Source organism: Bubalus kerabau, chromosome 17 (genome assembly GCF_029407905.1).
Source record: "Bubalus kerabau isolate K-KA32 ecotype Philippines breed swamp buffalo chromosome 17, PCC_UOA_SB_1v2, whole genome shotgun sequence".
NCBI lineage: Eukaryota > Metazoa > Chordata > Mammalia > Artiodactyla > Bovidae > Bubalus > Bubalus kerabau.
In genome coordinates, this window is record NC_073640.1 from 8425590 (window position 1) to 8452119 (window position 26530).

General features: G+C 50.2%; 1 protein-coding gene across 14 annotated transcripts in view; it reads left to right on the plus strand.

The window, feature by feature from the left end:
• The first annotated feature begins 728 nt into the window (after nucleotides 1–728).
• WWOX (WW domain containing oxidoreductase) overlaps nucleotides 729–26530 on the plus strand; it is a 550729-nt gene continuing 524927 nt past the window's right edge. For 6 of the 14 annotated variants that reach the window (XR_008704541.1, XM_055554131.1, XM_055554130.1 and 3 more), the window contains exons 1-4: nucleotides 732–1113; nucleotides 7406–7470; nucleotides 8903–8960; nucleotides 11379–11557. Coding sequence is in view for 13 of the 14 variants with exons in the window: in XM_055554131.1 (XP_055410106.1) it covers nucleotides 1007–1113; nucleotides 7406–7470; nucleotides 8903–8960; nucleotides 11379–11557 (409 nt within the window). In the remaining variant the exon portion in view is untranslated. Of the gene's footprint in view, nucleotides 1114–1964; nucleotides 2120–7405; nucleotides 7471–8902; nucleotides 8961–11378; nucleotides 11558–26530 lie in introns of those variants that run through there. The other 8 variants (XM_055554123.1, XM_055554125.1, XM_055554126.1 and 5 more) reach the window with 4 other exon arrangements.

Here is a 26530-nt window from a genome sequence, read left to right on the forward strand (position 1 = left end):
ACTTCCCAGGAAAGCAAGTTTCTCCTCTAAAGAGCAGGCAGAGCAGAAATTCCAAAGCAACATCAATCCCAGGACTTGAAGATAAAAGTCCTGATAAAAGGACTTGAAGATAAGAGATAAAACTCCCTTCTTCCCATTTTCCTCACTTTAAAACCCATGGAGTCTTGCATTCTTCTGTAAACTAGGGCCAGAGAAATCGCAGTCAGATTTCCCTGTAAGGCTCAGAAGAAAGTTCTAAGTAGGGGATGTTCTGGAAAAGTCTATAAACGGCAGGCATTTGTAACCAACAGAACCATGCTGGGACTGGAAGAAACTTCTCCACAAAGAAACACCTCCATCAGCAGGTGCGTGGGAATTTGCTTTTTTATAGCGTGGTATAGCGTTGACTTTATACGCATAACAAAATCTGTGACTTAGCCTGGGAAAGCTCTGGAAGGCTTCTGAGCAAGACCCTTCACTTCCTGCCGTAAACACTGGACAGGCCGTACACGGCCTTAGAAAGCCAACATCACTTGCCTCCTCCTTTTCCGTGCGGTGCGCTAGTCCGGCCAGGCCCGGGACTACATTTCCCAGGATGCCCAGTGGCGGGAGCTCCTGCGGGATAGGCCAGAGCCACGCGGAAGTGATTACGGGTCGCCCAGCAACGGGGGCGGAGCCGTAGCCCAGGATTGGATGCTCACGCCACCGGCCTGGGGCGGGGCGGGGTTAGGAGCTCGGCCCCGCCTCCGGATCCCCGGGGCGCTCGCCGGCTTTTACTTCCAGCCGTGGGGCTGTGTGTGCCGTTTCGCGCTTACCCCTGCGTTCTCTCGAGGCCCCGCCCTCCTTTGCTCCGGCAGCTCCGAAAGTGCGGGCCTCGGATTCGGCGGCTCGGGCGCTGAGGGGCCCCGGTCGGCGCTGTGCGCAGGCGCGAGCGTGCGGGGCGCGCGGCGCGCGGTTGAAGCCGGAGTGAGTTCCTGGGCGCGGAGACCCGGCGGCTGGCGGGCGAGCGACCGCTTCCCCCGCAGCCATGGCAGCCTTGCGCTACGCGGGCCTGGACGACACCGACAGCGAGGACGAGCTGCCCCCGGGCTGGGAGCAGAGGACCACCAAGGACGGCTGGGTTTACTATGCCAAGTAAGGGGGGCGTGCGGGGCGCGCGGAGAACCCTGACTGCTCCGCGCGCCCCGGGACGCGTGCTGCCTCCGGACCCCTGCCTACGCGGGGAGGGCCTGCGCAGTGAGGGCTGCCGGCCTCCTGAAGACGGGCCCCATCCCGCTTTCTGGCCCTGCCGTCCAGCGTGGGGTCACCTGGCGGCGCCCAGACACGCCCTCTGCTGCCCAGGAGGCGGCAGTGCCCGGCGGTGCGGGGATGCACACTCTTGCATCCCCTTTCCCCAACATCAGAAAAAAGGAGCACGCCCCGCTCCTTTCTCGGAGGTCTAGAAGGGCCGCCTGGGAGTGTGTATTTGTAACCGACGTCCTAGTACAGCTGTGTGTGTATATATGTATGCATGCACGTATATGCCTGTATATAAAATGTAGCTAATACAGCTTTGCTGTAGTTCTCGGGAAAGTTTTGAAAGCCCCAGGAGGCCCTCTCTCCCGCCTCTTACTGTGTGCCCGTGCCCTGAATAACTGTCAGGGGTTACTCATCTGTTAAGATGGTTGGTTGGAGCGTTTTAGTTGAGGCGCTGTAGTAAAGGCTTAGTTGAGGCCTCAACAAACTCTGCTGGGTCCCACTCTCGGCAGCTGACAGCACCGTCTCAGCCTGACACTAGAATTATCTGAGGACCGTCATAACTAGATTTGTGGTCTCAGCGGACACCCCACGTAGGGACTCTGTTTTTTAAACTTCCAAGCTAAGGCAGGTTGTGGCTTTGAGAAACACGGAAGTAAATCAGTGGTTTTCTGCTCTTGGGAAACGGACCGGGCTCTGCTCCCGGCTTCCACCTGCAGGTGATTCTTCTCTCTTCATTTGCTTGCTCTGCCTCCCGCCCCCTACTGCTAGTTCGTGAAATCTTTCCGAGGTGATTCTGATCTGCCCTAGGTTGTGAGCCACGGCTGGCTGCCTTTGGTGGCTTTCTAGAAAGAAAAGCAGGAGGAAAAGACCTTGCTGCATTCTTTGAAGACACGTTGGGAAGGTATCCTGTGCCAGGCCCTTTGCTGAGCGCTGGTTTTACTGAGATAAATAAGACCGCTTGGTGGGACTTCCACTTGGTGGTCCAGTGGTTGCAACTAAGATCCTGCAAGATGCCTGTTGGGGCCAAAAAATTAAAAAGGTGGTCCTCACACAGTCTGTGCGACCAGTGGCAGCATGCCCAGCATGAGCTGTGCGGGCAGGTGGTGAGGTGCCTGGGGTGGTTGGCCCCTGAGCCCTGCCTTAGGGCACAGGTAGAAGTGGGCAGGTCCGGGGCAGCTCAGGTAGAAGAGACAGAGGCCCCGCCCATGCCGTGGTGGTGCAGGAATCTGAACACCGGTGAGGAGGAAGGGCTCTGCTGTGCCTCAGGGGAGCTGGGCTGCATGGTCAGGACCCTGAGTGGGGTCCACTGAAGCTTTGCGGCCAGGCAGTGAGCTCGGCTATGTGTCTTTATTTATTTATTTGTTGAAAATGGCAAGATTTTATTCTTTTTTATGGCTGAGTAATATTCCATTGTAGGTAGATAAATAAGTAGATACAGAGTAAGCAAGATGAGTAGATACATAGTAGATAAGTAGATACAAATTTTTGAATCATTGTATTTCATTGTATTTTCATTTTAAAACTCAGCATTTAAAAAACTTAGATCATGGCATCTAGTCCCATCTATTCATGTCAGTTGTGTGTCTTTAGAAGGATGATTTCCACTCTGGAGGACTGCAGGGAGCCAGGGGCTCCGGGTGGCTTCTGAATGGGCGTTGGTTGTGGCCGAGGCCTCTGCCTGAAGGGCTCTTTGGTCCCTGGGAGCTGAGCTTCAGTGTCTCTGCCCGCAAGGGCGTCCCCATGCATGGGCCCTGCCCTCTCCTCCCAGCACCTTGCGCTCCCCCGTCTGCAGTTCTCTACGTGCCACTCGGCCTCGCCTGCTGTCTGTCCCTCCCCAGATTGTCAGCGTCGTGAGCGCAGGGACCGTTCCTCGTTCGCCTCCATCCCCCATGCTTAGCATCAGGGAGCTGTAAGGTCAGTCCACGGGGAGTAAGGAAATTAGCTCATCAAGCGAAGGTCTCCTGGGCCTCCCTGGGTGGGTGGCCTTCTGGGCCCTGGGGATGTGAAGAGGCACTGGGCCTGCTTCCTGGCTTCCGGGGCCTCCCCTGCTCTGGGTAGGGCCTGTCCCCGTTCTGGCCGCTGTCCCCAGAGCTCCTGGGCTCCCTTTCAGGTTTGACCTGGGGCCTCATGCTTGGTCTGGAGGCTCCTGTGGCTGTGGTCACTCTGCTGTCCCCCAGAAGGTTGTTGCTGAGCCATGAGAGACACCAGGATTCTTGGCCTTCAGAGACGAGGATTTCAATCCTGGGCCAGTGACGAGGCTTGATCGCTCAGAGCTTTTGTGGGATTAAGTGTTATTAAAGTATAAAAGAGATAGAGAAAGCTTCTGACATAGACATCAGAAGGGGGCACAAAGAGTGTCCCCCTGCTAGTCTTTAGCTGGATGTTTTATGTCTGTTAGAAGGCTGTTAATCAGGTAAGTAGCTCAGTCAGTAAATCTTCTGCCTACAGTGCAGGAGACCTGGGTTCGATTCCTGGGTTGGGAAGATCCCCTGGAGGAGGGCATGGCAACCCACTCCAGTATTCTTGCCTGGAGAATCTCATGGACATGCAAGAGTCAGACACGACTTAGCGACTAAAGCATCACCAGTCGGATAAGAGAGACACCTCAAGGCTGAGGGAGTTTCCCCAGGCCCCTCTCCCACAACATGCATTTTTGAGATAGGATGGTGTGTCATCCCCCAGCCATAAAACAATTGGCATGAATACTGGTTTGTTGAGCTACTGTCAGCCCAAGGTTTGAGAAAAGAAAGAGTCTTAGGTGGAGCCATTTTGAAGAAGGGCACGTTCCACAGCAAATACATAGTCTCATTAACATAGCTTAAGGAAAACGCGCTGGTGACCTCAGGGTTTGAGAAAAGTAAGTTCAGGTGGAACCAGGTGTCGTCGTGGCAACACAGAATTTTGGGAGAAAGCATCTGACCCTTGTAGTTTGTTCCCTCCTGCCGTTTAAGGGAGAGAGAAAAAATGTCTGCCGCTTGGAGCCTCTTCCCTCTCTTTGGGGACCCCTGCCCGCCTGGCCACCCGCCTCCCACCCCCCCGCACCTCGCCTGCTGCTGGGCGACCCTTCCCTCCGCTTCCTTCCTGGAAGGCGTCCGCCTCCTTCGCTCAGTAAGGCCCGCAGGCTCCCGCCAGCTCCACTGAGGGCTTCCAGGAGCCCACGGCGGGGGACTCCGTGGTGCCTGTGTGGTCCCTGGAAAACACCCTAGGGCCTCCAGTGGTGTTTGGCCCTGTTGACTCTGGTGATAGAGCTTGGCAGGCTCCCGGCCAGGGTGGTGGGTGCCTCTCCGCAGACGCGCTCCTCTCCTCCCAGCCCTTGGTCTTTGCTCGGGGTGAAGGATGCCCGGGATGACCCTGGCCCTGCGTTCCCAGCAGTCCCCCTGAGCTCTGCCGACCTGCAGGCATCCCGGGCCTTTGTTCACTCCCGGTTCTGGAAGCTCACGTGTCCCTCGGGATCTGGGGAACCTGACCGATGTCTCAGACGGTTGCCCTCGGAGTCCTTCCTTCTCTCCAAGGCCTTCCTCCTACTGCTGCGGGGTGCCCCCCACCCCGGCCAAAGACTGAGGCTGCAGCTCCCAGCTGGCCCCTGGGGTCTCGTGGGAACCCCCTTCGCAGCCTTGCTCCTCCTCTCCCGTGTGGGTTCTGTCCGCCCCTCAGCCTCCCAACAAGCAGACCTCTAAAGGCTCTCATGGCTCAGCTCCCTCAGGCTGGGCCCCCAGGGAGGCCCAGTATTGTGGCGGAGGGTGACCGGTCAGCAGTGTGAGCTGGGGGGCCTTTCTCGCTGCCCTGACACCACCCAGGGCAGTCCCTCTGCCTTAACCGGAGGGGGGGCGGTGGGGGACCGAGGGGTGAGGGCTCGGTGCTGGGGGCTGTGATGCAGTCCCGGGGGTCTTCGGGGCCTCAGGTCCTGCCCCCCTTTGCTCATGAAGCCCTTGGGCCTGAAGGGCGATGGCTGGCCTGACCAGTGGGTGGCGGGTCCCCTTCTGCAGGAGGCTCTGGGTCTCCCTTTTGAGCTTCAAAAAAACCCCCAAAACCTTAGAAGAGCATACTTAAAAGCGATAGCCATGTAATGTGGTGTGAATTTAATTTTGATCCCTTTGTTTTACATTAAGATCACTGTTAATTATCTCTTTAAATGACAAAAAGAAAAAGAGAAAACTTGCTGAAAGAAAAGAAAAATAAAAGAGGACTTCTTTTTGAAGGAGAATAAGATAACAGTGGGGACGTGTTGTAATTTTCTGTTCATTAAAAAGTCATTTTAGGTTACAGTGGAAAGGGAACAGCTTTTAATTAACTTTTATATGAAATTTATTTCAAATAATCCTTTTCTGTCAAAGGCACAGTTCTTAGTTCTTCACACATGTAGACTGACTGAAGCTTGTCTGACCCCAGGAAGGGGGGCCGTTATTACTCCCTTTGTACTGATGGGAAAACTGAGGCTCAGGGAGGTTTAGTGACTTCTCCAAGGGCACAAGGCTGGTGAGCGGGAGGACCAGGAAATGTGGGCATCAGGCCCGGGACCCCAAGTCTGCGGGAGATGGGGGCAGTGTCTGCAGAGCCTTGCCGTTGCCACAGCTGCGTTGGCGTCTGGTGGGTAGAGATCGGGGACGCTGTTCACCCTGAAGTGCCCAGGATGGTCCCCGCTGCAGAGAGTGATCCCCCCTTCAGGAGTGCCAGGGCGGGAGCAGGGTTACGCTTCCTAGGGAGTCAGGGCTTCCTTTCTCCTGGCAGGGCTGCCCATGCTCTCTGTCTGTGCAGGGATCTCATCCATCACCGGCCCTGTCCCAGGCCCGGCCTCTCACCTTCCCTGTGCTGTGGGGAGACCGGCTCACTGGGTGCGTGCGGTGCGGGAGCTCAGGTGTGTGGCCTGAATCCAAAGTCCACAGTGTCCCTGCACTGGCCGCTGAGAGTTTGCAAAACACCAGAAGCCGGCAGTTGCTGAAAAGACCCTGCCTTTGAAGTGCAGCGTCTTACAGGAGCATTTACTTGCTCTCTGTATTTATTCTCTTTAAAGTAATGGCTCTGAAAGAGTGTTCTGTCATCCGGTTGTCAGTGATTTCGTGTTATTTTCCACTCTGGCCTGTGCATGTGAACTTTGAATGCTTCTTGCAACATGTAGCTTTTTCTGGCATTAAGTAATTTTATGTTTTTCTTGACGATAGATCACCTGTTGACAGGTGTCTCTAGTCTGTTATTGGCTTGTGGTTTGAATTTGAATGATAACTGTATATGCTCTCCTGAGATGAAAGGCTAGTTTGGCATGGAAATCAGACCGGCTTGTATATTTGATTTGTTCAAAATAGTAGACCTTTTGAGGGCTTTTTAGATGTCAGATACCGTGTCCAACCCTTTATATACAGTATCCTTATAACAGTGTCCTGAGATCAGTACTAAGATTATTTCCATTTTGCCAATGAGGAGGTCAGTACTAAGATTATTTCCATTTTGCCAATGAAGAAGTTGAGGCTCCAAAGCTAAGTAACTTAACCTATGGGGCTGTCTTACCACTTCTTAATTTCCTCTTGGATGAAATTAGGAATCAGCACTTAAAAAACACTTTGAAGTTAAATTTGTGGAAAGAATAAAACATTTAAGAAGATTTGTGACCCCATAGACTGTAGCCCACCAGGCTCCTTTGTCCATGGAATTCTCCAGGCAAGAATACTGGAGTGGGTAGCCTTTCCCTTCTCCAGGGGATCTTCCCGACCCAGGGATTGACCTGGGTCTCCTGTGTTGTAGGCAGCTTCTTTAATGTCTGAGCCACAAGGGAAACCACTAAGATTAAAGTTGTATCTAAATTGTATCTACATGTCAGCATTATAAATTAGACAGAATTTTCAATCTATCCTGGAGTAAAACTGAAGCAAGTACAAAGCAGTACACCTCTCTAGATATTTTGAGAAATTCAGTGAGATTTCTAGAGTTGACCTACAGCCAGGGTCCCATCTTCCTCTGGCTTCCCCATTGGTTCATAAATGCAGGCTTTTACCAGACTGCTGCTGCTTGAAACCTAGAGAGTTTGACCTGTTGCCAACAGCCATCTTATGTTCTGAATATTTCTTTGTGAATGTCTGACTTGACTACTCTTGAGAGAGAATTATGTTGGGGAGAGAAAAATCTAATGCCATGGATTAATTTTAGAAGTGTAACTTTTCTTATTGTTCTCTTGCTTTTTTTTTTATTTATACAGTCACACGGAAGAGAAGACCCAGTGGGAACATCCGAAGACTGGGAAAAGAAAGCGAATCGCGGGAGGTGTGTATGCCGGTGTCGTAAAGCAGAGAGCCTCGTGTGTCAGGCGTGGTTCAGATGGGAGACTGTCACAGGCAGAGGGTCTGTTGAGGAACTGGACCGTCCCTCTCGGGAGCTCGTAGGATTCGGTAGAAGGAAGTGATGAGATTTTTGAGTGAAATGCTGATTTCTCACTGGCCTTAAAAATAAAGTATTAAAATAATAGGGCGCTTGGACTCACAGTTCATTAGGTTTTTCTGTAGTTGTGCTGTTTGTGAAAATGTTATTGGCTCCTATCCTGGAATTAAGTATACTGGTGTTTGATAGAATTCCGTGAATCTTGTGGTGACTCGTAGGTGTTTCTGAGTACGTGTGTCATCCATGGAGTAGAAACGTAAGAAGGTGCATGCCTTCAAGAGGTTGAGGGTCTATTTGAAAAGACAGCATGTACCCATGGAAGAAAAAGGGAAACTGCTCTGTAATGGGAGTTATCACAAGTCAGCATACAAATGGTACTGGCTGCCTGCCGTAGTGTAGATACATTCTGGGAGTTCATTCAAGGGGGAATTCATGTTGATTGGAGAAGCCAGGAAGGATTTTGTGAAAAGCAGGAGCCAAAGGGAGCGTTGAAGAATGATCAAGAATGAAATCGTTTTAAAAATAGAGTTGCCATATGACCTAGTGGTCCCACTCCTGAGCATATACCCATATAATACTCTGTTTTGAAAAGATACATGCAGCCCTGTGTTCACCACAGACCAGTCACGATAGCCAAAACGTGGAAACAGCCTAGATGATCATCTGCAGATGAATGGACAGAGGTGTGTGTATACAGTAGAGTACTCTTCAGCCATAAGCAGAATGAAGTGTCATTTGCAACAGTATGGGTGGACCTGGGGATCGTCATGCTAAGGAAAGTAAGTCAGAAAGAAACAAGTACCATATGATACCACTTACATGTGGAATCTAAAATACGACGCACGAACATGTCTATGAAACAAACCGGCTCACAGACAGAACAGGCTTGTGACTTCCACGGGGAAGCTTGAGATTAACAGATACACATTACTGTGTATAAGGTAGATAAAAAAGAAGGTCCTACTGGATAGCATAGGGAATTGTATTCCGTATCCTGTGATTAAACCATAAAGGAAGAGAATAGGAAAAAGAATATATATATATATATATGTAAAACTTGAGTCACTCTGCTGTGCAGCTGAAATTAACACAATATAGTCACTCATCTATACTTCAGTAAAACTGAAAAGAATGAAGTAGTCTTACTTCACAAGCAAGAGACAGAAATGTGGAGTCTGGTTGGGGTAGCAGGCCTTTTTCTCCTGCCGTAGTTGGAACCTGCGACCTGCTGGTCCCGCGGGAGACTGGGACTGTGGCTGAAAGGGCGGGGACTTCAGTTCACCCCTCCCCCAGGTAGACCTGTCTTGCTGTTTTTCAGATTTGCCCTACGGATGGGAACAAGAAACCGATGAGAATGGACAAGTGTTTTTTGTCGAGTAAGTTGTCTACAAAGAAACTACTCTCGGGCTTCTTGCTTTTGTAATAAGTGTATACACTGTGGAAAAATAGTATGTAGTGTGTAATCTTACCCGCAGGAGTAACTGCTGTTAACGATTTTTGGGTTTTTTTCTTCTGTATTTTCTGTACATATACTTAAAAAGAGAGAATGTATTGGGTGAACTGTTTGGTTAATTGTTTTTGGCACATAATTCGTGTGAGGTTTTTCTCATGTCCTTAGAAAGTTTTCAAGAAAATGATGTTTAACAGCGAAGTGGTATCATTTTGTATAGATATACTATAATTTATCAAATTACCTACTGGGCATTGATGCTGTTACATTTCTGTGATGTGGCGTCCATACAAGCAGATCTTGTCATATTGCACTTCACAGATACTTGTTTTATTTATTTATTTTTTTTTTTAACAAATTGAAGGTTTGTGGCAGCCCTACCCTGAGTGCCTTTTGGCTCCATTTTTCCAATAACATTCGCTCAGTTTGTGTCTGTGTCACATTTTGGTGATTTTTGCAGTATTTCAAACCCTCCACTGGCATAAGGGCTTCCCTGGTGGTTCAGAGGTTAAAGTGTCTGCCTGCAATGCGGGAGACCTGGGTTCGATCCCTGGGTCCGGAAGATCCCCTGGAGAAGGAAATGGCAACCCACTCCAGTATTCTTGCCTGGAGAACCCCATGGACAGAGGAGCCTGGTGGGCTACAGTCCACAGGGTCGCAGAGAGTCGGACACGACTGAGCGACTTCACACACACGCACACCACTGAAGACTCGGATGATGGGTAGTGTTTTTAGCTATAAAGTGTTAACCAAGGGATGTATGTGTTTTTAGACACGATGCCATTGCGCATTTAGTAGGCCGCAGTGTAAACCTAACTTTCACGTGCACTGGAAGCTGCAGAATTTGTGTGACTCAGTTTATTATATGCGACGTGCGTTTTGTTCCTTTGGTCTGGAGCTGACCCCACAATGCAGGACCTCCACAGTGTGCCCATAATTACAGTGTTTTGAGCACCCTTGTCTGTAACACCGTCTTTGGAATAAACTACAGTAACAGACAGCAGTAGTGACCGTGTGTCTGGCACCTGGCATGGTCCAGGTGTGCTCCTACTGCCTTATACCCGTGGTGGTAACTCTCAGTCCCCAGAGTGCTCTAAGCGCGGCCCGTGCTCAGCGGCCTGGCCCGTCGTCGCCCCGCCCTGACCCTGTTAGAGTGCTGATACATTTAGCGGCAGTGCCCTGGGGGAGGAGCCCAGGTTTGTTGCCCGGGTGTAAGGACTTCCGCCATAGGTCATTTCTGGTTACCAGGGTGGAGCCACTGAGGGGCTGGGAGAGAGATGCACGTCTGTGAGCCAGGGTGACCGTGTCTCCAGGGAGCTCTGCCGTCTGTATGACTGGAGTCAGAATGCTTACCAGGCAACTGTGGTTAAAAGTCAAATGAAAGTCGGGTTATTCTTGGGTCTTAGTGTTTATGGGGTGGTGAGTATAGATTTTTAATCTGTATCTAGTTTTATACACAGATACACATTACAGATACATTTTTTTTACCTATATGTATATATTTTTCGCTGCACTGCAAGGCTTTTGGGATCTTAGTTTCCAGACTAGGGATCAAAACCCGGGCCAGGGAGTGAAAGCCCTGGGTCCTAGCCACTGGGCCGCCAGGGAACTCCCACAAATACATTTTCAATCATGAAATCTTTCTTTCTGGAGACTTCTTCATAGCTTTCGAGATATGTTGAGGTATACCTCGAATCCCAAGGTTACATTTAAAATGTGAAAAGCAAATCCTATTCAGTAGGAGCAACTGGTCTTTATGAATAGGATGTATCAGTGTGTTTTAATACATTGTTTACAGTATCAATATATTTTTTTATTGTTTCTACAAGATTTAGATCAGTTCCAAATCAAATTAGAGTGGGAGTATAGTCTTAAAATGAAAATGTTTAGCAATTTTAGTAGTTGACCATTTTCATATTTATTGTTGCAACTTTTATCACTTTGAGTTTCGTACTCAGAATCTTCTTAGGCCCTTGCACATGAGAAATTTAACTGAAATCCGCTGACAAGAGTGACCATGTTTGCATGACTTAATTAAAAAGCCCCAAGCTTGCTGCGTTTTTGAGATCTGAGGATACAGGGCAGTGCTTATTGTACGTTACAACCTCTTTTACAGGCAGTTCCGAAGAAAAAGCTTGGATGCCTGTCTTCCTAGGCAGGATGATAATCCTTCTGGAGCCCAAAACATAGATCAAACAGACCCCAGGTCTTTCCAGGGTTAAGAAAGAGCTTTTCTAGTCCCTGGAAAACGGAGTTTGCCTAGCCTGTGCCGGAAGATTGTCTTGTGGTCGTAAACGCCTCCGTCCCCTGCTGTGGGCTCACTGCTCTCTCCTCTCCTCTGCAGCCACATAAACAAAAGAACCACCTACTTGGACCCAAGACTGGCGTTTACTGTGGACGACAATCCCACGAAGCCGACCACCAGACAGAGATACGACGGCAGCACCACGGCCATGGAGATCCTCCAGGGCCGCGACCTCAGCGGCAAAGTGGTCGTGGTGACCGGGGCGAACTCGGGGATCGGTGGGTTGTCAGCCGGCAGTCGTGATTGTCGCTGCTGTTCTTTCCACTCTAGCTGGGGGGAGGTTTTGTTCAGTGATTCTCTGATTTAAAAGATACCTGTAGGCTCTTCAGCCTTCGGGTCATTAAAGCCCCGGGCGCATTTCCGTGGAAGGAAGGCCGCGGAGGGGCTGACCCTGAATCCTCCGAATGCTGCAGTCACGGGAGACAGTGGTTATTTTGGTTCTTAAGGAAGAGAGACGGCAGGCTCCGTTGGGGATTTTTTGAGCTGGTCTGCGTGCTGTGCAGACAGCCTGGTCACCTGGCCCCTCGAGCCCAGCGTTGGTTGGTAGTGGGCTCTCGGAAGCAGCAGTGTGTGGTGCCTGTGGGACAGAGGGCTCAGCGGGTGTCCGGTCCGCTGGTCGCCGAGAGTATCACTTTCCTTGGAGAGCAGGATCTGGTTTCTCTGCCGGGTGGCAGAATCAGTCCTTGTCTTGACCTCTCGGTGGCCCGTGTTTCCCCACGGTGACCGTCACGAGGGCGGGGGCTCCAGGGGGTGTCAAAGGCTGAAAGAGAAACCGCGGCCAAGCAAATGGCCCTGTGGTCACTCTCCACGTGATTTCATTCTCGTCTCACTTGGTTCTCGTGACGTGAACATCTGAGTCTGTAGGAACCAGCTTGCTTGGAGTGAGGATGCGCATCCCCAGGTTAATTTACAGGAACAAGACATGGAATTGTGTTCCGCTGTATTCCAGCAAGTTCTCTGTCCTTTCGACCCTTCGCAGCACCAGCCCCCTTCCTGACCCCTGCTCCCAGCCGCCTCTCTGACCAGCTTTGGGTCCTCAGCCTTTTGTGCCCTCCAGCTTTGTTAATTTTTGGTGACCCCTTCTTGAACTCGCAGAAGCATCTCCTGGCGTCAGTGGGGCAGGTCCAGGTGGTGACATTTTCTCAGAACGCCAGTTGTTGCAGAGTGCAGTGTCCAAACCCTAACAAGCTACAGTCCCAGAGCGGAACTTTTTTCTTTCTTTTTAAATAAGACTGGACGTCCTCTTTTATCTGTAGCTTTATGTATTGGCTCAGTTGCTTTTCGGGTGCCCTGGGGCTCTTTTGCTGCGCGCGTGTGTGTGTGTGGCCGTCTCTGGTCGTGGTGAACGGGGGCTGCCCTTCCTCGCGGTGCACAGGCCTCGCTGCTGCGCTTCTCGTGGAGTGCCGGCTCCGCGGTGTGAGGGCGTCAGTGGTTTCGGCACACAGGGTCAGTTACTCCGTGGCAGGTGGGGTCTTCCTGGACCAGGGGTCAAATCCGTGTCCCCTGCGTTGCAAGGCCAACTTTTAACCAGGGAAGCCCCAGAGCAGAACTTTTGACTGGTTTTTTTTTTTTTTTTTTTTTACATTGAAAGGGATTTATTTAAAAATCAACTCTGGGACCTCATCCTGGACTGAGAATATGTTGAGTCCAATTTTCTGAATCACATTGGCATCAATTCTATGTATTTGTCATCGATAGAAAAAACCGATGATGCTATATTGAAGGTAGTTGCTGGATCCTCAGTCATCCAGGAAACAATGTCGTGTTGGTGTGTCGGCCACTCTCTGTGAGGGTGTGGACTAAGCGTAGGATAATTAAGAAAAAAAATATGGACTTAAGTCAAAGCTCTCTAATTAACCCTCAGTTACCCAGAGAAGTAACCTACAGATCTCACTCCCTTAATCTTGTGGCTGGACAGTTTTTCCCTTTCGTTAGTAAGACGTGACTTCTGATGGTCTGTGCGTAAGTGGTCAAACTTGGCTCTGTCTAACACAGGGCACGCCTCCTCTGGGGAGGCTCTGCTGAAATTTGCCACAGGGGGCTTATGACATGGCAGTCGTTACTTAGTTGCTAGGTCATTTCCAACTCTTTTGAGACCCCATGGACTGTAGCCTGCTAGGATCCTCTGTCCATAGGATTTCCTAGGCAAGAATATTGGAGTGGATCCTTCCCCTGAAGTTTCCTTCTTCAGGGCATCTTCCCAACCCAGGGATTGAACCCACGTCTTCTGCTTGGCGGGCAGACTCTTTACCATTGCGCCACCTGGGAAGCTGTAATATGGGACCAAAGGGGTCGGTCCAGAATATGCAGAGAGTTCCGTGCAGTGGGGTATTGAGTCGCGGTTGGAAGGGAGGAGGAGGTTCTGGAGCGTGGAGGAGAAACGTGCTGCGGGTCAGTGTGGGCCTTGGGCCTCTCGGAGGGGGCTCTGGCCCTTCCCAGCCCTGACTTCTCCCCTGCCGCTGTCTTGAGCTGTCTCGGGGACCCTGTAGGGGTGCCTGTGGTCCAGTAGCACGCAGTGGCGAGTGGTCGCGCTCAGGCTGGGAGGGCGGTGGGGAGGTCTCAGGGCGCCACGCTGCCCCCCGTCCCCAGCTCTGACCTCAGTTGCCTTCAGCTCTGCCTCCTCACCCTGGGGCCCCTCCGCCCTTGAGAAGCTCAAGTCTGAGGGAGCTCCTGAGATTTGTTTCCTTAATTTTGTGAAATAATATCAAACTGAACATTCCAGGTAATCAAATCCTTGCAGATAACTGTTGCACTGCAGCCCCGCCAGCAGGCTTAAAGAGAAGAGCGGAAGGCAGGCCTTCAGCTTTCTGGTCGTCTCTAAGGCAGCCTTGACATCCTGTGCGCGCCTTACAGAGTGTCCCTGCCCCAGGAGGTCGTGCCTTCCAGGTGAAGCCCTCCCTTCTCCTGAACTGTGAAACACGCTGGTTTAGACATTGCTATCACTGCTCTGTTTCTGCCGCTTCACACGGAACCACTGTGGGCAGAGCGATCCACTGCGGGCAGAGCGATCCACTGCGGGCAGAGCGAAACACTGTGGGCAGAGCGATCCAGGCGTCTTTGTTTCCAACTCTCCCGGGCACTCAGGACTCACCTTCTGTGGGAGCTTGGACGTGCTGGCCTGCCCTTGCCCTTGCCGCTCAGGGGGCCTGTGACCCACGTGGGAACTGCCGTCTTTAGCCTCCTGGACGTCTGTGCTCTTGGGAGCAGAGGCGGCCATCACAAAACACACCAGCCTTTATGTTGAGAGTGGTGACCCCACAGCTGAAAACACAGGTAGCCCGATCAGCTTTACAAAGGTTGGTATACACATTCGGTGTTTTCCCGTGATGGTTTGGTTGAATTCCTGACAGGGCACTGCTCTGTTGGACTTGCTCTGCGGGGACCCAGGCCCCCGGCCATAGGAGCGTGATGGTGGATGCCGCGTGTCTCCTGGGGACGCCCCGCCAGCGCCCTCTCCCCCGGCTCTCGGGAGCCGCAGGCCCTGGGACGTCACCTCCTCTAAAGCTCGCCTTCTTCTCCCCTCGACCTCTGAGCACGTTCTGAACCCGGAGGACCTTGTAGGTGGAGCGCTGTAGCTTGTGGACCTCTCTCTCTGGAGCTCAGTGTTGCAGCGTCTGGGCCAGTCCCCCCACGCACCAGAGCTGCTGCTCACAAGCCGAGCAGCCTGGAACCTGGTCCTGACCGCCGACCCGGAGAGACGAGGCGGGAGGTCACTTCTGTTTGTGCTCGCTGTAGTGCTGGCCGGGAAGGGGCAGGTGTCCTTAGCTCCCTGGAGTCCGTGGTACGACGGAACTGATCTGGTAAAAGAAATGAATGGAAGTGGCTTCAGCACGGTGATTGTTAAACGCAGACGGAGTCTCCTGCCAAGTCCCAGGAGAGGGGGTTTTGGAGACTGGGGGTCTCCCATCGTGGAAGATCCCATAGCCGCTTCTCTGGACTCAAGCCTTTTGGCCGAGCTTCTTGCTGACCTCTTGCCTGTCGATAGCTCAGCGCAAACTGCTGCCTTCTCACACCTGAGGACTGACCGTGCTCCTCAAAGGCCAGACCCTTCCAGCGCGGGGCTGCCTGAATGCCTCAGTGTGGGGCTGTGCCTGCCCTGCGCACTGTCTGCTGTGAGCAGGCGCGTCAGTTGGCAATTGTGCACATGTTGCAGGGAGCAAAGTTACCATCATGGCGCCTAAGGAGAGAGGTCCCGCTCCTGTCAGACATGCACTGAAGAGCTGTTAACAGGGATGTGCGCGCAACGTTGCTATTCTCAGCCTGCTGTTCACTGGCGATGATGATAGAACTTTCTTCCCAACTTCTGGCTTTTTAAAGATTCGTTTCGTTTTGGCCGTACTGGTCTTGATTGCTGTGCGGGCTGTTCTCTAGCTGCGGTGCACGGCTCCTCACTGCGGTGGCTTCTCGTCGCAGAGCACTGCTCTAGAGCCCTGGGCTCAGCCGCTGTGGCTTTGCGGCTCTGGAGCACAGGCTCAGAGCTGTGGCCCACAGGCTCCGTTGCTCCACGGCATGTGGGATCTTCCCGGATCAGGAATCGAGCCTGTGTCTCCTGCACTGGCAGGCAGAGTCTTTCCTCCTGAGCCACCAGGGAAAGTCCCCAACTCCAGTCTTAAAACCAACAGTGGTTAAAATTTGTTTTTTAAATCCCTTTTGGAGTGTAGTCAGGATGAAACATTTCTTTGACCTTCTGAGCCTTGATAACGCTGGGCTGTCTCAAAGGTTGTGACTTGAGGTCTGGAATAGCCTGGCCTGCGTTTGATTTTTGAGTCAGACGACCCATTAACAAGAACAAAATTGTTTTTTTTCCCCTGAACAAATACAAGCTGACCACCTCAGAATATACCAGTAAAATATATTTTAGGACCGACACTTCGATTTTCTGTTGATATTCATGTTATATATGATAAGTCTCTTTAAGTTTCATGACAAGAATTCTAATAACGTGTGTACATGTGTGCTCATGCTTATATACCAGAATTTATATACTTTGAGATGTAAAAAAAGTGTATGTTCACACTATCAAAGTCAACCCCAAATTTGTTCTTGAAACAAAATGGAGGTATCAGATTTCCACCCCGGAATCCCAGAATGTTGGAGTTGAATGTTGAAACTGGTTGCTTTGGTTAGAGAGGCCATGTTTTAGAGCTTGGGGTCTTGTTCCAAAAATCATGTGTTGAAATTCCAGTGTGAAGCGTACTCGCTGTATTCTTCTATCCTACGAATCATCACCACGATGAATTCATCTCTGGCGTAATTCTACCAGTTGTGTGTCGATACTAGAAGAGTGCTCTTCTTCGTGTGGAAAGGTGTGTTCGTCCTTCAGGTTTAAACCCGACGGAACCCCTTCCCCTCCACCCGCAGGTCTTTGGCTTTCTTTTCCACACCCAGTGTAACTAAATTTTGCCTTGCAGCCTAAATCACGCCATTGACTCCCCCCTGTCCCAGTTGTTCCAAAAGATCCCATATGTTCAAGGAGAAGAGGGTGCCTCGGAGTTGTTTTCTTGTTTAAAACTCCCTCATATGGGATCATTACACTTGAGATCTTGAAATGCCTGATTACAGTCTCCTCTCTGGTTGTCAACAAGATTTAAACTAGTGGGATCGTGATGTTTATCTTCTTTTTAAGAACCTGGTGCTCATTAAGCAGAGGGGAATTTTTTGAAGTAATCTAAATGATCTTTTGGGAATTCAGACCCCCATTTTAAATGAAAAACATTTGTGACTATCTCTATTTTATGACCAAATACACCCATGTAAGTGAAATGATTTTGCAGTTATTCCAAGAAACTATTGAGATTTTTGACAGTATTGGAAGAAGTCCTTGAATAATATTACATAAAAATTGAGAATTAGTACTTAAAATTAAAGAACCTTTTTTGCATTTAAATATTCTTAGACATTGAATATACATGGGAATCACATGATCAGAATATTTGAAAAGCTGTATATCTAAAGGAAGAGGTCAACTGAAATATTCTAATGAGCCTCATCTCATAATGTGGTAATCATATTTAAAACCTTATTTAAAAATGTATGCAGTAGATAATATGTAAATGATATATGTGCCTCAGTAGATGTCAGCTAAAGCTTTCTTGTCAGATGAGGTCAATTGAATTTCATACTTGCATGTATGTTGAGATTTTAATTTATTTGTTATAAATAAGCATAACAAACGAGGTTCATTACAAGTTGCTGTTCATTGTCTAAGTGGTTTAAAATCATCACTTAAAAAGAAGTACTTAAAAATAGTTCCACCCTAATTGAGATTACAAGTGTTTTATCAGGTTTGAAAACTTGACGGTTATTTTACTTAACCCCGAATCTAAGATATTTGCTTTTTTGCTTTTGCATACTTCAGTGACATAGCAGTTGTGAGGAAAGAAAGGGTTCTGTGTATTTTGTGTGAATTACCTAAAAGAGCAATGTCTTCCTATAGGCTTATATTTTCTCTCCACTAGAGGGCGCTGTTGCCCTTTGATACAATTAAACAAAAGCGGTAGCATCTCAGTACACTTTTCTTCCTCTCAGCGGGGTCTTGCTTTCATTTTTGTTAAATAATGCCTTTTACTTTCCTAACACATCTTTCAGGTCTTGTACGTCCTGGTGAAAGAGTTCACACTGAAGACTGTTGCTAGCGTCAGGCTTGCTTCTCTTTCTTACCCCTTCCTCTTGCCTCCCCCTTTTTTCCCCGGCATGAAATTCCAAGGATGAAGAGATCCATTTAGAAAAAGGCCCATTGTGTTCAGGGAGCAGCCCATTCTGCCAGATTACACAAGGCCTTGTGTTCTCGTGGCATTATTGGTTTTGAGTGTGCTGGCCTATCAATAATGTGGTTTTTAAATTTCTAAGTGGAAATTGTAATATTTAAATACTAATACCTCTGTTTAAGGTTCATTTAGAAGGCCTTGGTGATCTTACAGTTTTTTCTAAGAATATAGAATTTCTCTGCCTCCCTCCCCCAGCCTGCTCAGTGTTATATAATTTATTGTAATTAGATTGCTTAGTAATGATACGTTTTTGCAGTAGAAAGAAAATGTGTCCTTTTGGGCTTAGTATATGTTTCTTAACTGAGAGGCCATGTTAAACCAAATACTTAATATGAAGCAGATGGCCTGTATCTTCACGTACAAGATCTGAAGGAGGGTAGTTTTTATTTTGGCTCTGTAACCCAAAGTTGGAGGCAACCCATTAATTGTATGCTTCAGCTTTCAAACAGAAATTTGACCCAGAAGAGAAAATCCTTTTGGCTTTATGAAACCACTTATTTTCAAATTTTAAATGGGGACAAAATGAATACACCATATTACATGCTTTTATTTCTATTCTTTCTCTCAGCAGCCTTTTTCTCTCTCCAAAATGAAAAGAGCCAGCAAGAACTGCGAATGTACTTGTAATGGTGTGAACCTCCTCCACCAGCCTTGAAACGTTCTGCTCGTTGCTTTACAGATGTCTTCATTGTCTGTCCCGTAAAAATGGTTAAAACTCTGTGGCAGTTGTGGGAATCATTCCAGAGTTGACGACGAAAGGCCTGCTGGCTGTCGGAACCGCCTTGACCGTCGCTCGTTCAGGATGACACAGGATGATGCGGCCACATTCTTTCTTCATTCTCTGCAGTGTTACACACGCACGCACACACGTGCACGCGCGCACACACACACACACACACACACACCCCGTCTGGATCCGAGTCCTCTGCCTTTTCCAGAGTAATTTCTCAGGGTGGGGCGTGGTCAGCAGAAGAAGGGCCTTTGTGCAAAGATCTCTTAAATTAAGTCCGTAGATGGATGAAAAAGCAAATTCCAGAAACTTAAGCGGTTCTTGCCTGACTTTCTGATTCTCCCTCGGCTTAGTAAGTAAGCAGCTCTGCGTTTCCTGAAGGGCCAGTGTTTGTGTGCACGGCACCTGGTAGGTGAACTGAACGGGAAGCGTCCTCCTGTTTATGTAACGAGTTGCGTGACAGGGATGGGCTCTGAAGTGTTCCGTGTTTACCAGGCTGTGCTGCTTGGTTTTCGGGATCCTTCATGTTAGAAGCCTCACTGAGACAGTGTTGTCAGTGAAAGCAAAGCAGGTTCCTCGCTAGACCCCGAGAGGATGACTGAGACAGCGTGCTCTGGCGAGGCGCGGGGGTATCGGGGGGTGGGGGCACTGATGTGTGTGCGAGGGGGGAGGCAGTCTCCCCGGCGTCTGTAATGTTCCTCCCTCGGTAGGCTGGGAGGACCTGCAGGGCGGGGGGACCCAGGCCTTTCACAGGAACAGATGACCTCCTGAAAGAGGGGTACAGTTCAGAATCAGAGAAGTTTCTGGTGTAGTTGTATGGAAACTGAAGTGAAAACAAGCAAGGTGTTTTTCATTTTCAGCCTTACCTCTGAAATGTACTTCTTTATTCCAGGTTAGTATTGATTGATCACTGTCATTTTGTCTTATAGTAACAGCTCTTTAGAATTTGCAGATATTCTCTACCCCTTGTCTTATTTAAAATTCTCGCTGCAGTGCTCACAAGCTCTCCTGGACTTGTGTCTGGCTGAAAGCCCAGAGAGGTGAGGTAGCCTGCCCAAGGTCACACAGCTCCTGAGCCATGGGTGCCTGCAAAACCAGAACAGAGCACGTCCGAGTCCGTGCCCGGGGCCCTCTTCCCCTTGCTCCTCCCTTCCTGCGAGAACAGTGCTCAGTCCTGACCATGCTCTTCTGCAGCAGCTTATCCAGTCTACCTGAGGTCAACAAATTTACCTTAAAAATCTGCCAGAGCCCGCTCTGTGCCAGGCTGTGTGCTGAGTGTGGTGTCTGAAGGGAAGGTGGAGACCTGAGCTCTTGGGACAGCTGGACGATCGTGGCACGCGGACGCTTTCTCGGTCGGAACTCCCCTTTGCTGTCACTAAAGTTAGCTTGGGGACAGCGCTGCAGGGGACAGGAGATGGCACTCATCGGACTCAGACACGTGTGCTGAGTGCTGGCCCAGAAGTATTTGTTATTGTTGGAAACATGTGCTCCTTATGGAAAACTTAGAAAATGCAGATAAGAAAAAATCGCCTCAAATCCTCGCCAACCAAGAATTACTGTAATATGTAGTCTATATGACTCCCAGCATTTTTTATTTTGCTTCTTTTCTTCTGTGATTTTTCTGTTTAAACTGTGGTTATGAGCACCTTTCCCTGCCATAGAATATTCTACAGCATCATAAGGGGTTGCATAGCCATTATATGGTCTAACCGTTTCCCCTCTACGGCACATTTGGGTGCCTTTCAGCGTTTGGATGGCTGTGGAATGGAGATGAACATTTTGTAATTAAATGTTTCTGCCCATCGGTGACTATTCTAATAGGCTTATTCTCTGGAAGTGGAATTGCTGAGTCAGGGGATGTGTTTCTTAACCTTAAAATCTTGATTTGTTCTGTCACACCACACCCCCGGAAGCTTGGAGCAGTTTAAAGACCTGTTTGCTCTGCATCCTTGTCAGTTTTGGCATTTAGCATTTTTTTAAACAATATCACTTAAATTTGCACATCTCTGATTAATCAGCTCTTCCATGTTTGGCCATTTGTATTTTTTTTTTTAATGATTTTAATTCTGGTTTTTAAATTTTTTTGGCTGTGCTGGGTCTTGCTGTTTGCAGGCTTTTGCCTAGTCGTGGTGAGCGGGGACTACTCCTTGGTTGCAGCATGCAGGCTCCTCATTGCGGTGGCTTCTCCTGTGGCACATGGGCTCTCGGGGACTACTCCTTGGTTGCGGCGCGCAGGCTCCTCACTGCGGTGGCTTCTCCTGTGGCGCGTGGGCTCGGGGACTACTCCTTGGTTGCGGCGCGCAGGCTGCTCATTGCGGTGGCTTCTCCTGTGGAGCACGGGCTCTCAGGCTCTGGGCGCATCGGCTTCAGTAGTTGCTGCACCAGGGGCTCAGAAGTTGTGGTGCGTGGACTTGGTTGCCCCGAGGCATGCGAGATCTTAGTTCCCAGACCAGGGATCCAACCCTTGTCCCCTGCATTTGAAGGCAGATTCTTAACCACTGACCGCCAGGGACATCCCTGTATGCATTATTTTATGAATTGCCTTTACAGGCGTAACTGTTGGATATGTATTGATTACCAATTGATTGCTTGATTCATGTGGCATAATTTAATTTTCAAAATGTCCCTTCGTCTCAGGAGTTAATTTATCTCAAAGTGTCTCATGTTTAAGTCCATGTTCAGTGTTGGGATCCAGAGGTAATTCATGAGAAGGAAGTTGGCCTCACCCCCCCACAGCTGGCTTCACTAACAACTTGTAAGCCTGTGTCTTATCACTCACGCCAGCTACAGCTCCCATCACAGGCACCCCTGCTTCACACCTGTGTTTGTGGATGGGGGCACCCAGAAAATTCAAGGTTGGCCAGCTTGTGATGGAGCTTGAATCCCACGATGATGCACAGGTCACATCCAGTCCTCTGGGTTTTGCAGATCTCCCCCCAAAGCATCTCTTTGTGGCCGGAGCCCCTTTGCAGAGCCTTACTGTGCATTATCTCATTTGATGAGCCTGGCTCCCATGTGGTGAAATCATAACACTGCTGCAAATAGCTGTGCTGACAGTCGGGGAAGCCGGATAGGTGGCAGGTTTCTATCTGGAGAGGCGGCGGGGTGCCAGGGAAGAGCTCGGGACTCAGGAAGCAGACGTGACCCAGTTTCCAAACCTGGCCACGTCCCGTCTAACTGACTTGGGCTCAGTTCCTCTCCTTCTCTGAGCTCTGGTTCTGCATCTGGGAGACACGGGCACTTTTTCTGCTTTGCAGAGTTGTTGAAGATGGGAAGTCCAGAATGCCCAGGGAATTGTCTGCCCCACACTGCAGGGACTTAATGAACTGCAGTCATTTCGGTAATGGGAGGCAGGGCGATCAAGTTACTGAAATTAGTTTGGTATTTTCCTGGCTTCCTGGTTCTTGGATACTCCAAAAGCTGCTGTCATATCTGCGAGTTTGTCCTAAAACAACCTTTTTCGATAAACTGTTTTAGGCATCTACTTGTCTTTGGTATGAAGGGAAACATTTGAGTTATTATTATTTTTTTTTTTTCCTTTGGAGGTCAGATGGCAGATGCATCCAGAAAAAAAAGAGTCAAGGGAAGGATGAGGTTATTTTTCTTGCAGGCATGGAAGAAAAAAAAAAAGATCAATTAAATTTGGGAGGAAAAAAGGACGGAAAGCTATTAAACTTTAAATGGATGCATCGTAGTAACATCTTTATTCCAAAAGCCTAGCATCAGAGCTCTGTGTCATTTGAATTTGTGATGGTTTACAGGGCTGCCTGGAGTATCAAGTATAAACGCCCAGCTTAGCTGTCCCATTCACTTGAAACTGTAGAAGAACCCATCAGCGTGGATCCTTTTTCATTAGGACCCACCGAGAGGTGTCGGCAAGCATCTTCTCCGGGTTCAGAAAGGTAACCAGATGTCAAGTACCTTTGCTGAGCCTTGGACCCTCGATTTGGTGATGATGACTAGGAAACTTCGAGGGGGGCTGTGCCACCCAGGGTTGACAGGCTGTGTGATGCTGGCTGGATCCTCGGAGCAGAGGCCTGGGGTAAGAAGGGCGTTTCTGAGGAGGCTGTCACCATGCCGAGTTTCCGTAGGTGAAAGCGTTGCTGGTCCTTGGATGGCACGTTTTCTGGATGCTGTAGGCTGCAGCCTCCCCGGCCGGCCCTTCTGTACCTCTGCTCGCAGTGCCGAGCAAAGACAGAGGCTCACGGGGAGAGAGGACTGGGTGCTCTTGGCTTACATAACATCGGCGAATTCGCCAGCAGCACCTCCATCGTGGAAGCTGTTTTCCTGGTGATTACACGAAGCCAGAGGATGAAAATAGTCAGTCTCTTTCACACGGGCAAATTCTGCCGTGTCAGCCGCCGGTGGCCGGAAGGATGGGTCTCAACGCTCTGCATCTTCAGGTCTGTTCGCTGCCTTCCGCTTCTCTGCCTGGTGCATCACGCAGGAGTGCAGCTGTGGCGTCTCCTCTCCGCAGCTGGGTTTGGGAAGCTTCTTTCTATCAGCTGAAATATGATCGCTGTGTTCCAAGTGGCATTGCTATGGGGGTTAAAAAAAAAGAGAAGAAATGCTGTTACAGCTTTCTCAGGAAAGGAAGTTTCCATTCCAGGTCCTGGTACCAGCTTGAGTGTGTGACGAGGTGGAGAGTTAACAGATGCATCCAGGGGGACGTCTCAGTCAGGGAGTGGAGTCAGGTTTTTGGCAGAATATACCCTGCTTTCAGCCTAAAAAGCTGACTTGGGAGCCGTGGGTCTCTGTGCCTGAGGGCCTTTCTGTACCGAGCCTGGCCATGGCCAGTTGCCTGGTGTTTCTCTTTCATGGTCCCGTTGGCCTGACCAGCGAGGGACTTGACCAGCGGAAGCCCGTGGTGTCTGCGTGTCGTCATGGGACCCTGTCCCTTACCCAGGGGCACACACGCATCTGTCGCCATGTCCTTACAGGTTAACAGTACCGTCTTGCTCGCCTGCAGCCCTGGAGGTCAGAAGTCTGAAATCAGTCTTGCTGGCTGAAGTCAGGTGGTCTGGCAGGGCCTACATCCCTCTGGAGGTTCTTCGGGAGTCCCTCTTTCCTCACCTTTTAATTTTTTTCTATTTTTTTGCCACACCATGTGGCATGCCGGGGGATCTTAGTTCCCTAACCAGGGACCAAACCCACGCCCCTTGCAGTGGAAGCATGGAGTCTTAACCACTGGACCACCAGGGACGTCCCCTCCTCACCTTTTTATTTTTTGTTTGTTTATTTTAATTAATGCTCAGCTGCGCCGGGTCTTTGGGTTGTGCAGGAGCTTCCTCTGGTGGCGGCGAGCGGGGGCTGCTTTCTGGTTGAGGTGCGTGGGTCTCTCATCGCAGTGGCTTCTCTTGTCGCAGAGCATGGGCTCTGGAGGACTCAGGCTCCGTTCTCGTGGCTCATGTGCCTGGTTGCTCTGTGGCATGTGAAATCTTCCCGGGTTGGCAGGTGGATTCTTAACCACTGGGCCACCAGGGAAGTCCCCTCCTCGCTTGTTGAGCAGCTTGGCCCGTGGACGTTTCCTCGACCTTGAACGTGTGTCACTCCCCATCACGTCCCCTCCTCGTCTTGTAACGGGTCTCCCTCTTACAGCAACACCATTCGTCACCTGGGGTCCACCTGCACCAGCGGCAGGACATCCCCATCTCTAGACCGTCATTGTGCTCACACCTGCAGAGTCCCTTCTGCTTGACTCAGCGTCCGGGGCTTGGATGTGGGCATCCTCGGGGGCCGCTCCTCGGGCACCGCAGCAGGAGGCGGGCCGTCTGCAGGGCCTCCTCTCCTGCAGCACCAACGCCTTCTGTCCCGCACCTCTCCCCTCCTGCTGTCCTCTCTGCCAGGTGGCTGTCTTTCCTGGGCTGCGTCCCGCCCGGAGCCTGGCTGTTCTGAGTTTGGGAGCAGCCCTGTGAGTCCCTTTGTCCTCCGTTCGGAGTTTGTCCAGGACAGGGTGGTGTCTAAATGTTGCTGTCGCACCGTAGCGCTGCTGAGTGACTTCCAACCCAGCGTGACGGGGACTGGGGGAGGGGGACCCTCTCCCACTTGCTCGTTCTTCTCTGGGAGCCGTTTGGTCACGATTGGAGCCTCCCAGCTGGGACACAGGGGTAACCAGGGTCTGTAGCCTGGATCTGGCCCTCAGGTGGTTGGTTTGGTCTGTGTAGAAAGGACCTGTGGTGTTTGCCGGTTTTGTTTCAAATGAATTGCCAACGTTAAAATCAGGAAACTTAGCTTAATAGTAGTCTTGAGTTGGCTTCCCTGGTGGCGCAGCTGTAAAGAATTGTCCTGTCAATGCAGAAGATGTGGGTTCGATCCCTGGGCCAGGATGATCCCCTGGAGGAGGAATTGGCAACCCACTCCAGTATTCTTGCCTGGGGAATCCTGTGGACGGAGGAGCCCGCTGGGCTAGAGTCCATGGGGCGGCAAACAGTTGGGCACGACTTAGCGACTAAACGACAACAAATCTTAGGGTTCTGACCATCAGAAAGGTAAGAGAGCAGGCCCCAGCGGGCCCTGTGCCCCGCAAGAGAAGTGCACCCAGCCTGTCTCCTGGAGCATGTCCTGCTGCCCTCCCGGTCCGTATGGACTCTCGAGGCTGGAACCCTGGTGTGGGGTCTGCCTTGGGGGCTGTGTAGAGACAGGGCTGGCTGGCTGGCAGCAACAGACGCGTCCTCAGTTTACTCGCACGTGAAGTCAGCATACTGACTGCTGAGAACTAGGTGCCAGCTTGTCACAGATGTGCCCTCCATTCCATCATTCGTGCAGTCAGCAAGCTGACTGCTGAGAACCGGGTGCCAAGTCTTCAGCACAGAGCCAGACGAGACAGTGCGCCTCTTTGGAGCTGTAGGCTGCCCAGGATCCCGGCCACTTGGCCTTTCTGTTTCTAGAGGACGTTGGCATCGGTTTGCTTTAGGGTATAATTTTTTTTTTTTAAACCACACATTTCCATGTACACATGTAGTTTCTAATTACTTCTGTAATTCCCTGTTTGTATTTAAAAGCACTGGATACTAAAACCTTTTCTGTTTAATTCTTGAGATGTCTGCAAGTGAATCACCAGGTAGGTTCTTATAAATGAAAGACAAGGTTCGCTGGCTTGACTGATGTTCTAAGTCTTCCTGGCAGTCTCCGATTCCTCTTAAGCTTCATCTCCACTTCGGCCTCTTCTGGGTAACTATAAACCTGCGAATAAGTGCAGGGTGAGCGGAAAGTCACCGTTACCTTGAATGAAGTGTGGCTCTGTGGTCGGGTGCCACGGCTTTTACCTGTCATTTGTATTAATCCACACTTTCTTTCTTGCCTCGTGCTAATAAGCGTACAGCTGTATTAGGATTTTTTTGTTTTTAATAGATGCCTCTCTGCCTTTTGATGTTTGTATTTACAGTCTGAGCAGCTCGGCATACCGCTCAGATAGTATGTGCTAAAAATTCGAGGTTGGTCTGAATGGCAGGCTTCCTCGTTTGGTTTGCGGGCTGATTGCCATCCCGGTCCTGGCTGGCTCTCCTGTCTCTGTATTCTGCACTTCCCTCCGCGTTTGGACTCGGCCCTGGAGCTCTCAGCCCTCCTTCTTGCTCTGCCGACTGAATAGCAGAGCTCGGCTAATGCTGTTATTAACTTGACGATGTGTATACCAGCGGGATGTTACGATTGCCGCGATTCTTCCCTACTCCTTTCAGGTTCTCAGCTCCTCAAAT